Genomic DNA, 14,272 nt, shown 5'->3' with positions numbered 1-14,272 from the left:
TCTGCATCATCTTTGAGTACACAGTCACTGTAAAGATCAACTGATGCAAATATATGAAGTAACGTTATTGATGTAAACACCACAATTTACCACCAAACTAGAAGCAGTAGCACAGCGATTACCGATTGTTTAACACAGTGTAATACCTGTACCTTTTGGGGTACTGCAACTGCATCATGATTGAATTGGGCTTATTGAATATGCATTTCAGGGGCAAAATTCAGACAGTGAAACAACTTTTGTCTTGAGCATAACTAAATGGTATTAACACTGTAATAAATTAGCAAATACGTAAAAATTGATCATAGGCTTTACTTTTGCACTTTTCTTGACATGTAACTCATGTCATTTAAATCCTATGAATGTTTTTTTTTTAATAGAAGGTGAAGTCATATTGGGGAGTTCTAAAAATTTTCAACTTTCAATGACAGCTCAGACACATAGTCTGTAGGTGCATTAATGAAGATTCTGTGTCCACCCCTTTGACGAAGAGACATGATATTCTGAAGGCATGTTCTTGGGTCTGTCTCAGGATCCATTTCCACCATGAGAGAGTACCTGTTCTCATCAGCCTGTAAATGCTGTAGGCCTTCATCAGACTTTGCCAGGGGTTCAGCTCTCAGCTGCAGAGATACGTCTTGCTTCACACCCCTGACCAGCTGCAGCATATTGTCCACCGCGGCTGGAGTGTAGCCTTGTGTCAGAGCCTCCTTGGGCCATGACGGAGCCAGGGTGACGCAGGGAAACATGGTCTTGACCGTGCCCAGAAACTCTTCCCCGCTGATGTAGCCGGGAGTCTGGAAAGCTCCGTGTGACACCTCCATGTTGATCCAGACGGGGTGGTACAGACGGTTCTGGTCGTATGCGCCACTGAGCAGTTGCAGGGAAGGGGCCAGCTGGCTTGGGGACTTCACCCTCAGGTAAAGGCCCCAGGGTTTAGGGGAGGCCAAGATCAGGTCCAGGCACTCCTCAAGAGGCAGCTCCTCTGCCTCCTCCGAGCTGTGCACCACTGGGGACTTGGGGAGGCCTGCGCTGGACACCACTGGGATGACCAGCATCCCACCACTGCTGTCTGAAACAAAGCGGTGATGTTCTTTTTTTTTTAGATATTTTTTTGGTCTTTTTGACTTTATTCATGACAGTATAGTGAAGATAGTGACAGGAAGCGAGTGGGGAGAGAGAGAAGGGGAAGGACCGGCAAAGGACCCGGGCCGGGAATCCAACCCAGGTCGGCCGCATAGGGAACGAGTGCCCTACCGTTAGACCACGGTAGGGCCAAGTGGTTGCCTGGTTAACACCAGACCTAATCACAATCTTTCAGATCGAAACGATTGTGTAGAACTAAAGGCAGTATGGGAGTTCCCAGGCTAGCCAAGCGGTGATGTTGTAATGAAACACTGACGTGTGAACTAACATTGTAAATTCAACTCTTATCCAATGAAATATCTGGAGTATGTGCGTACGTACACCACATTAACTTAGCCAAAAGCCAAAATATGGAAATATCAATGTGCCTCACCTTTAAGTAAAGACTCCAGGAACTGTCTGCTTGTAACAGTTTTCCATTGGATGTCCAATCCACGGTCATCCGTTGGTTTGAAGTAGTCGATCAGATCTCCTCCAGGGTAGAAACGCCTCGCTCGGTTCCTCTGTTCTGTAAAAAAAAGAGTGTATCATTCTCAGTGAGGCTGAAAGAAATGGCGCCTCAGAATAATAATAAAAACATCCTAATGTTGATGAGACATACCTACTGCCTCTTTAAACTGTGAGAGCACTGGTTCATATATGTCGTAGTAGACACGTTCTGGATGGCTGTTATCTCGGATGAACAAGAGGTCCTCCAGTGTTGGATTTTGTTTTCCTTGCCATAGTGTCAAGCTGAACCTACACCAAAACAAAAAAAACAAAAACAAAAATTGTAGAATTTGTGCTTTCCATATCTTAATTATCATGTTTTTAATTAGGTAATAAGAACTTTACGCTTTAATTTGTCTGTTTGGAGGTCAGCCTCCCAAAAATAAAATAAAAAATGTATGTAAAAAGAAGAGACATTGCCAAGATAATACCAGTGACGGGCAGTTAAAACCTATAAACTCTTTAATTATGTAAAGATTACATAAATGAAGAAGACTGGTGTTACCTGGGTGACTGGCTAAGCAGCCAACTGATATATGGCCAGCCATTCTTAGCCATAAGAGCATGGATAGGGAAGGTTATTTTCTGTGGAACGTTACGAATGGCATCAAACATTTCCGTCATCATGGCTTCTGAGTATGTAACGTTGGGAAACTGTGGCACAAACAAAACCTTCCATCCCGGTGAGATGGTAACCTCCGGAAATGTCTGCTGAATTAGTTGGATGAACCTTTGCAGAGGAGAGTTCATGAAAAAACTGATTTTAGAGCATGTTTCTATATATCTGAATTGTTCAACATGAGAACAAAACAAGTATGGTGAATGCACTGTAAAAATGGAATATACATGTACTGGTAGAGCAATAAACAAGTGTCCTTATTTATATAAAAAAATAACAAAAGCAAAGTTAGTATTACCTTGCACCATCCACCACTGGGATAAACGTAGGAACCCCAGGCCCATGAATGATGTCTGCGTTCAGCCACACAGGCCGGTTAATGTGTGCTGTTTGATTTTTGGCTCTCAGTATCTGAAGAGATGGCTCTACTGCTTCAATACTTTTAAAGTCCAGTTTGATACCTGTAAATTGAATCAGACATAGGGTATTATGCCAGGCTCACGTTCGTGTCCTAGTAGACTGCTAATACAAGAGACAAAATCAGACGAAAGCCTTAATAAAAAATGTTACATTCAAACATTAGACAGCTGCCATAACACACTAATAGGAAAATCACATCAGTTGAATGAATATTTTTCTTAAAACAGGACCATCATTTCCTAGCCTTCTTACCTTTATCTGATTCAAGGACTCTGTCTATCCACTCTTGTAAGGTGTTGTCACTGAACACATCAGGTGGATGCGCCATAATGGGAATGGTGGTCTGGTTTGCGGTGCCATAGCCTTCAACTTGCACATCAGCCTCCAGCACCATGACCGAACCTAGGCAAGGCAAGGCATGGCAAGGCAAGGCAAGTTTATTTATATAGCGCATTTCATACACAGGTGCAACTCAATGTGCTTCACAAAGTTAAATGAAAGGAAACAGGGAAGAAAGAAGGAAATAAATAAGAGTCAAAAAACATTTAAAACATTATAAAACATAAGGTAAAATAATAATAATAAAAATAAATAAATAAATAGAAAAGTTATTAAATAAACATAAAACCTAGATTTTGGAATTAAGGAAATAACACCAGGCGATGAAACAACCCCAAAGGAATATTATGATGTCTGGTCTTTTAGTATGTGCCTCTAAGGATTTGGGAATTGTGGGATGATAAAAGCAGAGCTACGGGGTGGGAGTGGGATGAGTGTTTTAGGCAACGCTGTGTTTATGAGCACTCCATGCACCTTGAACAAACAAACAAACAAAACTATGCCGAACCTCTACAGCTAAAGAGAATAATCGATTTGAGTGTGGATACTACAAATATCAACACACTGAAGTTGCTGTCGTTGCACTGAGGGACACGTCCAGCTCCAGAAAAATCACACATGTTGCAGGGAGGAACAAAGTTAGTACAAAGTAGTAAACTCACTTTTTAGGGCTTCATCAAGCTGGGATTTGTTATTGGCAGAGTGGTACCAGGTGGCGTACAGGCCGTCCTTGTCTTGTATTTTCCCATTTCCCATCAGGAAGTCCAACATGTCCGCATCAGGGGGGAAGGGGACCTTGACAGGAGACGACCCTGCAAGTGCAGCACACCAATCAATGAACTTAGAATGACTGATAATGATAAAGCCATGTTGTTGTGTTTGTATTGGAAAGTAACGTAACACTTTCCCTTAGTATACTGTAGTACAGGGGTCCGGGTCCAGGAGGATCGGGTCCCACCTCTGACCCAATAAACAATAAAACCCATATAAAATCCAAATAAATCAATTGCAACTCACAGAAAAGTATGATATTGATTTTTAGAAAATGATTTCAAGGCCCACTTGGAATACCTTCAGGGCCCACCAGTGGGCCCCGGCCCACAGTTTGAGAATCACTGCTGTAGTACATTGATTCCTATCGTTTGTTACACTGTGTGAACCATACAGTGTCACAAGGTCTTCATTTACACTTGTACATTAAGCTGATCATTCCAAGACCTTAAAATATGATTTTAAGTCATTCTAAAATGTAATTTAAAGTATTGTACTGTACCTGAAGATTGGGTAAGAACAATGGCAGGAATGGCAATGACCAACAGCAGCAACACTAGTCCCCCAGCAACAGACAGCATAATCACAGACTCCCGAGAGAGCTTTCGCCCTTTGCTAGACCCACTGCTAGACCGACTGCTCTCCCTGTCCTCATCCTCCATCTTGCCTTTGCCCACTTCTTCTCGGGCATTGTTTTCCATGACTCTTGGGAATGGCCGAAGCCTAAACAGAGCTGTGCCTAACACAGTCTGAGAAAGTCAGTGCAGGACTGAAAGAGAAGTGTGTGTAAGTGTCAGTGTCGGGGACCCAATCATGTGTGCTGCTGTGTCTCTTACTATGCCTTATCATTTGAATCACCATGTGGATAACGCAAGAGATAGCGCAGTGTGTTCTTTGTGGTTCTGCTATCTGGCTTGGCAGCAATGGCTTCGAAGATGGGGGTTATTCTGGGGGAGCCAGCAGTTTGTTTCCACCAGGACTTAATCATTGACCGAACTGCTAACTTATAGTCTTGCATAACACTGTTTCTAGTACTAAGATCAGTGCAAGGGAGCCGGCAGAACAAGAACATTCATATGTTCATTTTTGGGCCCAAACATTAGTTTTTGATAAGTCCCGTTTTTACAGCTGCGACAATGTTTAATCAATCTGTGCAAGATATGTGTAAAAGTTGAGCATTAACAGAGAGGAATGGAAGCAGTAACTTAGTCCCAGGTATCTGCCTCGGAAGGTATGCAGCCTGTCAGAAAAGGTTCTCTGAAACTGCTGTGAAGTATTTGTGACCTTTTAGTCAGTTGTCTGCTCGGCTTGATGTGTACAAATAAAGAGCATACAAAGCCACTTGAAAGGGTAAGCAGAGGATGGTGCCCTCCCTGTTCAGTCTTTGTGACAATAACAGACTTGTCAGTGTCATCCTCATGTGTGTGTGTGTGTGTGTGTGTGTGTGTGTGTGTGTGTGTGTGTGTGTGTGTGTGTGTGTGTGTGTGTGTGTGTGTGTGTGTGTGTGTGTGTGTGTGTGTGTGTGTGTGTGTGTGTGTGTGTGAGAGAGTGTGTGTGTGTGTGCACCCTCTCGAGAAAATGATTACAAAGCATTAAGATAATAATAATGTGTTAAACTGATCATGGTGTATATAATAATACAATATAATGTCTTGTCGTAAAGTGATAGGAATTTTCCAAGTTTAGGATTGGAAGCTGACTTACAGTATCCAAACCATCAACCATGCTCTTGTGTGGTGTTATACAATAATCATCCTGGTACAGACAAGATGGCATATATCCAATAATGTACAAGGCGATAGGTCAATATGGAAATTACTTTAAGGAGCACAAAAAACAAAGTACAGTAGTTTATGTGAAACAGACTAAAGGGCACACATTTGAGGTTGTTTACTATCGTTTCACTATCCTGCCTTTTGTACATTGGTCTGTGAAAGCTTGGCCCAACATTACTCAACAAGAGGATATATTATTGGCAGAGGTGGAAAGTAACTAATTACTTTACTCGCGCTACTGTAATTGAGTAGCGTTTTTGTGTACTTGTACTTTTTAAACTACTTTTTAAAATGTGTAATTTTACTTTTACTTGAGTACATTTTCTTTCGAGTAATGTACTTCGGTACATTTTACAGCACAAGCGTTACTGAGTAAAAAAAACCCAAAAAACTAGAATTCTAGCCTAGTTTATAAAGAGTTGGCTCGTGCGACCTCTCACTCAAACGATGATGGCTGATATGGAGGCTGACAATGGAGATTCACTTAACTCACAGGAGATCAACATTAGCTGTTCTTCCTCTAACCCAGTGCACCCCTTGCACATCTAGAGGCAGAAGATGCTGATTGTTAAAAAGTAACTTTTTACTTTAACTCACAGTACATTTTAAATTATTTACTTTTTACTTGAGTAGATTTTTTGACTGGTAAATTTACTCGTACTTGAGTATATTTTCAACAGAGTAACAGTGCTTGTACTTGAGTACAATATTTTAGTACTCTTTCCACCTCTGATTATTGGGCAAAATAAAATAATCACTTACGGTAGCAGTGGATGCAGGCACGCACACCATAAAAGCATGCACTTGTTCTGTGCGCGGCCTCTCAGCCCCCTGGGCTGATGCCTTGGGTAGGTCAGCAGCCAGCTAATCCTGTGGCTGTGCTTGATGCAGATGCAGAGAGGGGTGATGGAGATGAAAGCCAGGCAGAGCTGTCGGCACGGCACCAGCCCTCACCCTCGTCCTCGCCCTCGCCCTCGCCCCGCTCCACTTCCTCCCTGGCCACCCGAGCCCTGCCCAACTGATTGGATTGTCTGTGCGTGCATTGATGGCCGCAGGGGATGCTGTGTTGTGATGATATGGGCCACCTGCGACCTGCCGTTTAACCGGATAAAGGGCATCCCCCTGCGAGTCCTCTGCTTCCAGCAGAAGCCGGAGAAGGACAGGCCAGAGGCAGGATGCAAGCATGGCAGCTAAATTGAGACAGAGAGGGCTTGCCATGTTATGACGGTTGCCAAATTGACCAGTTAAGTATTTTCGGGCGAGAAAAAACAGTGATGCAGAACCTCCACACTGCAGTTTAAAAAATAAATAAAAATAAATCTGTCGTGTGTATGAGGAGAACGCCATCTGCTGGTCAATTTCAGTTTATGTGAGCCCACTAGCAAGTTGGAGTCTGTACTCTGGTGGCAATTGAAACTGGAATCACACTGACCTCCATAAAATAGCACAAGTGTCTAAACAAGTTAAGTTATTAACCAAAGACACCTGACACTTTGCAACTTTTACAGTCTGCGCTAATGAGGATACCTCTCCAGGATAAATTTGAATCTTCAGACATGAGATCCAGTGCCAACGCATACAATTTAAGAAATTTAAGAAATATTTGTAGGTTCATGCTTTCATTAGCTGTGATACTATTTATTCTCCATTTTCAGGCACATTATGTTTCTTTTGTTATATATGCCCCCATCTAAGGCAGAGGTCAGTCCTCCAGCATCCTTCCAGACCACAATGGCAGGACCCGTAAAAATGAAAAAATCAATACCATCAAAGATACTTCAGTCAGTCAGGGGTCCAGCTGAGCAGAAAGCAAAGTCGGACAATGTCAAAAGCAGGGGATCATGCTGGCCCACCTCCCCCAACTTCAACATTAGAGGACCTGTGGAGGACAACCTTTCAGTGTCTCTGCAATAGCTACAATGCCGCCCCCCCCCTTCTCTCTCTCTCGCACGCACTCACGCACGCACGCACGCACGCACGCACGCACACACACAAAATAATGTCATGACCAGTGCATGACAGTGCAGAGTCATGGATAACAGAAAGCAGCATCCTCTAAAAATCCTCCTTCTGTCTCTGCATACAAGTCAGAAATGACCCAAGGTTTAAAGGATAACTGGTGTAGGCCAAAGTATTTGTGCCTTGCCTGCAGGTGCGCTGATATGCCGTGTGTGTGTGTGTGTGTGTGTGTGTGTGTGTGTGTGTGTGTGTGTGTGTGTGTGTGCGTGGGTGTGCGTGTATGTGTGTGTATATCTGTCTGTCTGTCTGTGTGTTTGCATGTGTGTGTGTGTGTGTGTGTGTGTGTGTGTGTGTGTGTGTGTGTGTGTGTGTGTGTGTGTGTGTGTGTGTGTGTGTGTGTGTGTGTGTGTGTGTGTACTACACCAATCTACCCTCTCTCCACTAATCTCCCAATCACCAATCTACCACTGCTACTGGAGTACAACCACATGCTTGGGGCCCTCGCCCCATATGTGGCCCAAGTCCTGGACCACACATGTTTTGACTCCTTTTTCTGGGGTAGTTTTGTTTTTACTGGCGAAAGTAAAAATGTAAAAACATTTCCTCAAAACATTTCCACAGGCAGGAACAGCCCCATGAGTGCCCCACAAAGATAGGTTGGGGTGCGTGCGTGCGTGCGTGCGTGCGTGCGTGCGTGCGTGCGTGCGTGCGTGCGTGCGTGCGTGTGTGCGTGCGTGCGTGTGCATGTGTGCATGCATGTGTGCTGCACGTTAGTGAATGTAGGTTGGACATCTGCATTAGAGGGTTATTTTGCCTGAAGAATATGATCCCCACGGCCACTGTGCTCTGAGCTCTGTGCTAATGGGCCACAATTGGTGGCGGACCAACTGGACAGCTGTGGCTGGAACTGGCGGTCAAGGAATGTGGAGCACAGGACGCGCATCCCCCGTTGATGAGAAACGCTCCCAGCCGCAGAGCTGCGCTTCCCAAGTGCCGTGTGGATGAGAGCGGAGAGGATGTGGAAGAGGGAGCAGCACAGATGCTAGTTCCCAGTCAGTGTTGCTCACTGGGCCCTGAGTAAAGCCTTTTCTTTGACTGTATGCATGTAGCATAAAAACACGATATAAAAAAAGCATGTCATGAGAAGCACATTTTGTGGGGTGTGTCCAATTCTATAGATGTGTAAGGAGGTAAATGTCCTCTTTCCACGTCATGAAAATGTGGAGAACACGTTCTTACTGTGCATAGAGAGGGTAGATATCACACAAACAGAACACTATCTAGGAATGTGGTAACTTTTTTGGCAACTTTTATTGAAACAATCCATTGAACAAAAACAGCTATACAAACAAAGTATTACTTTTCTATGGTTATTTTACCCCAAATATATGTGGCAGTGGTTATGCATGTGAGGAGAGACAGCACTGTTTGGAATCACCTTGTTTCTAGCAGGTGTTTGGCAGACCATTTACAGTAGGTGGTGCAGTGGTACCCAAAGTAAGTTGGGAGACAGGTGGATTAGGGCAAGGGGAGACAGAAGGAGGGGAGACCCAACAGGCATTACTGTGACTGCTACTAGTTAGTAGCCTGATTATCATAGATATTCAAATCTCTTCGAGACTTGGTCTGACCAAGAGCATAGCAATTAACATTTCCCAAACAGCATGGTTGACTCGCCTCCGTTGATTTGCTTATGGTTGGTTGCTTACCGACAAAGTGGGAGGAGTTCCCGTATTTTCGGGAACTCAGAAAGTTCTTGCACTGCTCTTGACCTGACTAGTTGCTACGCTCAAAGTGTTGTGTCACTAGGAGGGCTCAGCCTGGCTAATTAGTTGGCACAGTGCTGCCACTGGAGGTCACTGTGTAACAGCCACTAGTCGGGGGCAGTTTGAAAGGGATTGGGCTGAGTCTTTTCCAAGGATTTACAATACAATATAATACAATACAATACAACATGTGTTTATATAGCACAGTATCTAAGTATAGTTCATGCCCACATGCCCCTGTCCAGAGGCATTCCTTTATTTAAACAACTCATCTCATCCCACCCACATACAGAACAAAGAGGCAGCTGGCTGGTTTTTAGAGGACGAGACCAATAGTGGATGAACTTCAGAAAAAAACATCACAAAATGTTCAAAGATGCACATCCAAGGTCTTTTCGTGAGCAAAGAAACAAAAGGCACACAATCCTGTTGAAATAAAGGCTGTAGGTTATCAATGGCTTCAGTTTAATTGGCAATTACCTTCCCCGTCCTGTGTGATGAGTCACTGGGAAGTTGTTTAGATCAATACCAGTTACAGGGCCATGTTTGCTCTGTAACACAAGCTCAGTGCCATGGATGGGCTAATGCAATCATTGAACATGTGATGTGAGACACACGAAAATCACCAGTGCATTTGATTCATTCCTGCCCAGCTAATTAAGGCCCATGTACAGATAATGGTAGTACCTAATTATTTTATTGGATCGTCTGTTCACAAGCCCTGCTAATGTTAAATTACATCACTACCCCTGGCAATAGTTCCATAGTTGTATGCCACAACATAGCACCTTCAAATACAAGTCAAGTCCAAGAGAGATGTTTGAGTATATTAAACGAAAGTGTTCTAACTTCTAGAAGTGTTAATTATTCATAAAGCATTAGCATAATGCAATATGTCTTAGTGATGATTGCAAATGTTCTGCTGTACATCTACCCAGTGGATATCGACTGCTGGACTCAAGGCTGAAATGGTGGGCTACTTGGAGACCTTCAGAGTTTCCCTGTTGGACTGACAGCTAATTAGCCTGCCCATTTTACATCTCTCTCTCTCTCTCTCTCTCTCTCTCTCTCTCTCTCTCTCTCTCTCTCTCTCCCACTCTCTCTCTCTCTCTCTCTCTCTCTCTCTCTCTCTCTCTCTCTCTCTCTCTCTCTCTCTCTCTCTCTCTCTCTCTCTCTCACACACACACACTCTCTCTCGCTCTCTCTCTCTCTCTCTATCTCTTGCCCCCCCTTTCTCTTGCTCTCATTCTCGTTCTCTCTCTCTCTCTCTCTCGCTCTCTCTCTCTCTCTGCACAGACAATGCAATTAAACTAACAAGAATGAGATAGTATTATTTTGTTCGCCCAGTGACATGCGGGCTGTTTGCAGACGGCTGGAGTTTTAATTTGTGAATAAAAAGACTGATTGGGTCATATGGTGGGCTGTATTCTACAATACACGCCAAAACAAAGCACCATTTTGATTGATTAAATATTTATGTTTGAGATTCTTACTCATATTTCTAGGTTTTCTTGTGTTTTCAACTTGGATGGACAATTTTTTTTTCACCTTTCCTTTTGACTTTAGTGGTGTTTCTTTATGTCAATGTTTCAAGAAGGAGGCCGCACCTTGCATAGTAGTGTTTTTTATTGCACAGACGCATTTCGGCGTGTGCCTTCTTCAGTGTGCAACAGGTTGTGCAACAGGTTGCACACTGAAGAAGGCACACGCCGAAACGCGTCTGTGCAATAAAAAATACTACTATGAAAGGTGCGGCCTCCTTCTTGAAGCATTGAATTTGAAATTTGGGCCAGCACCCTCAGAGACTGAAATAATTAAGAGTGACGCCTGCTCCAAGAAGAAAATTGACATTGTTTCTTTATGTCACACAAGTCAATAATCTGTATCGATCCTCAGGTCACTGATGTGAGAATCTTGGCACTGATCGTCTCACTGATGCCAGGAACAGAAAACAGTGTGTCTGCTGTACATACGTGCATGTACAGTATTTATCTTTTCTATTTGACAGCCATAGAAACACCATATACCAAATATGAGCAGACAGAGGCATAGATTGACAGTCTTACCAGTGTGTCATTTTAACGCTACCATCATGCAGGTTTTGAGTAGCCTGGTTCCTACCAGACCTCCGTGTGTGTGCTCTGGAGCCCCCTGGTGGCACTCCAAACACACACATCGGTCTGGGAGCATGTGGCAGGATTCAATTTCTGGACACAAAAAATAATGCAGAGCATTTATCACTTCAATATCACTGGCGGCTCACATTGAGGAGTCACAGGTCATATTATAGACTATATTGACGCTTTAGAGATCAACAGAAAATGGTTTTGAAAGAATTTTTTGATATTGAAGCAATAAATGCTGAGATTATTTTTTTGACTGTAGAAATGGAATCATGCTACATGCTCCCAGATCTAGTAGTGGAGCTCACAAAGCTGTGCGGAACTACAGGTCGGGCAAGAGCCAGGCAAGGTTTTGAGTGGTTCCTCTTGAAAAACTCATGTGTCTAGTTATTGTGATCTGGCCGACTGAGGCGGGTGGGGCAGGTATTTACAATGACCCTGTCTGTCTGTCTGTCTGTCTGTCTGTCTGTCTGTCTGTCTGGCTTTTTTCCTGTCTGTGTATTTGTCATGTTTATTTGCCTGCAGGTTTTGAGGTCGCCTGCAGGGGGCACCAAACATATAACATCACACGCATCTAGTGTTGGCCAGGGGGGCAAGTTGCCATCTCTGATTGCTCTTATAACATTTGGTTTCATAAGCATGTTATGCATTTCCCCTTCATCCACACACCGAGTTGATGGCAGAAGGAAGTCCAGAGTATTATGAGGAGGATGTGCACTTAAGTGACCTTACAATGACTGGTCAGTGTATCGTGAGCTGCATACCATGCATTGTGAGCTGTATACCGTGCATGTCTAATGCCCGGTGACTGGTGAAAGATCAGATATCTTTTGCGAGGTCAGATATTCATATATTCATACTAATATAATACAATACAATACAATACAATATAATATAATATAATATAATATAATATAATATTTGGTATTGAAGAATCTTCCTCGTGCCATTCAGCTCATAAATTTGGAGTTGACAATATGAGGTCATTGAGGAGTCAACGCTTTCCCAAAGTGCGTGTGTGTGCGTGCGTGTGTGTGCGTGCGTGCTTGTGTGTGTGTGTGTGTGTGTGTATGTTTGTGTCTGTGTGTGTATTCTGATGGCAGTGCTTTGGAGGCCCTCATCATGGCAAGAGAGAATGCCTGGAATAAATCACCAGGACACGGTGATGGCCTGGGAATATTAGTCTTGCTCGGCTAGGCTTCATAAGGAGGGAACAGGAGAGTTATTGGCATTTCCTGTACGGTAACGGCCATTGCTTTGTAGGCCAGTGTCTCAGCTGAACGCGGACCAACTCCCCCCGGGGGCGCCGAGATAGATCAAAGTGACATGAGTGAATGTTGAGAATAAACTTTCAGAGCGCGAGGATGTTTCATCTGTCCTTTGTCCTCTAGCACGCCCTGAGTGCTGTCCGTCTCTCTCCTCGCCATTGTCACTTATACGGCTGTAATGGGCGAGTTTGATGCGGGCGCCTCTTCCCCTTTCTCGTCAAGTGTAAATCACGTATGGCGGCCCCACACCGTCCTCTGTTTCAGGCGGTTGTAATAGCGGAGTGCACCTCTGATTTATGAGACTTTAGCACATGCTTTCCCGCCAGCTGGCTGGCAGTAATAGACCACAACCTTCAGGTGTGGACTTAATGGAACAATATGCTTTACAGGTGTTGGCCCAAAAATCTGAACGTTCATGGGGTTCATTCTGGTAGGCTACAGGCAACACATGTGTGATCCTTTCCTTTCTTTTTAAATGAATTGTCCTTTCTTTCGTTCTTTCTCTTTCTTAAAATAATAATGTGCTACCCATTCAATGATGTCACTATCTGTCAATTTTGAGATGTTCTGCACTCCACTTTCATGAGCAAAAATTAATGTACCCAGGGCCGGATTAAGATGACCTGGGGGCCCTAGGCTACAGGTTGCTGTGGGGCCCCTCAGAAGGCAAATTTCACGACAAATGTACATAGTCTGTGTCACAATTTCGAGCTAGGAATTGAGTATAACATGTCTATCAACTGTACTGAACACAACAGATACAATTTCCAATGCTGCATCTTGTCACAATCAAGCAATTTTTCACTTTTCGCCAAGCAGGGGCCCCTTGGCAGGTGGGGGCCCCTAGGCTGCAGCCATATATAGCCTGTGCATTGATCCGGCCCTGCATGTACCATATTATGCCCATATACTGTAAAGCAGAGTGAAGTTAGCCTCACTCTGGCCAGACCCTCCTGTATGTCCACTCAGCTGGAGCAAGGCGGAACCCATTCATCTGACAAGAGGCAGGGTAGAGCAGTCACACATCGACATTCATTGAATTGTTGGCTTCATAATTTTTAGAGAAGGAAGGATTTTAGATTTCAGAAACCATAGCATAGCAGCAAATACATATTTCAGAAACTGTAGCAAATCAGCAAACATGTGCTGAGATGAAACCAGGGGAATGGGAGATCAGAGAGAGGCAGTAGCACTAACTTGATTTAAGTTGAATTATACCACTCTCCAGTTCAATGTCTCTATTTGGTGAAGTGTCAGGGCCAATTCTAAATGCAGCACAACTCAAAGTGCAATGTACATTTCTACTCAGAAAGACTCAATAGACTTAATGAAACTTAACACATTTATTGACAAAACGTAAGTAGGCAGCAGTGATTGCCTTTGGCGCAGTAAGCCGCCTGCTTTGAATAATTCCAATGAAGAGGGCACATATCCTGTCAGTGGATAAGCCAGGGGGCAAGAGCCTACCCCCCTCAGAGGATGGGAACCAACTGGTGATGGTGGTTGGAGATGCAGAGGTGGTGGCATCCGCAGTACCGGAGTGAAGCATCTACCCAGCCAGGGCCTCGACTGACTCAGAGAACCTCTGCATTACTCT

The 14,272-nt window shown here is 43.9% G+C and overlaps 1 protein-coding gene across 1 annotated transcript; it reads right to left on the bottom strand.

Moving 5' to 3' along the window:
* Positions 1–3: 3 nt before the first annotated feature.
* On the bottom strand, positions 4–4,540 carry fam151a (family with sequence similarity 151 member A). Its single transcript, XM_063218981.1, has 8 exons — positions 4,287–4,540; positions 3,676–3,825; positions 2,927–3,076; positions 2,553–2,715; positions 2,141–2,365; positions 1,748–1,884; positions 1,520–1,654; positions 4–1,072 (listed from the first exon to the last, which is right to left on the bottom strand). Exons 1-8 carry the CDS (start codon positions 4,483–4,485, stop codon positions 405–407), a joined length of 1,827 nt encoding a protein of 608 aa, XP_063075051.1. The 5' UTR covers positions 4,486–4,540; the 3' UTR covers positions 4–404.
* Between the last annotated feature and the right edge of the window lie 9,732 nt (positions 4,541–14,272).

The sequence above is a fragment of the Engraulis encrasicolus genome, chromosome 16, assembly GCF_034702125.1.
Source record: "Engraulis encrasicolus isolate BLACKSEA-1 chromosome 16, IST_EnEncr_1.0, whole genome shotgun sequence".
Classification (NCBI taxonomy): domain Eukaryota; kingdom Metazoa; phylum Chordata; class Actinopteri; order Clupeiformes; family Engraulidae; genus Engraulis; species Engraulis encrasicolus.
This window is presented reverse-complemented; position numbering and strand designations above follow the sequence as displayed.

Coding starts and splice junctions, on each gene's coding strand:
- fam151a (XM_063218981.1), bottom strand. CDS start 4,485: ATGGAAAACAATGCCCGAGAAGAAGTGGGCAAAGGCAAGATGGAGGAT. Junction 2,366..2,552: donor CCAGTGGTGGATGGTGCAAG/GTAATACTAACT, acceptor TCCTCTGCAAAG/GTTCATCCAACTAATTCAGC. Junction 1,073..1,519: donor CCTGGAGTCTTTACTTAAAG/GTGAGGCACATT, acceptor GCTTTGTTTCAG/ACAGCAGTGGTGGGATGCTG.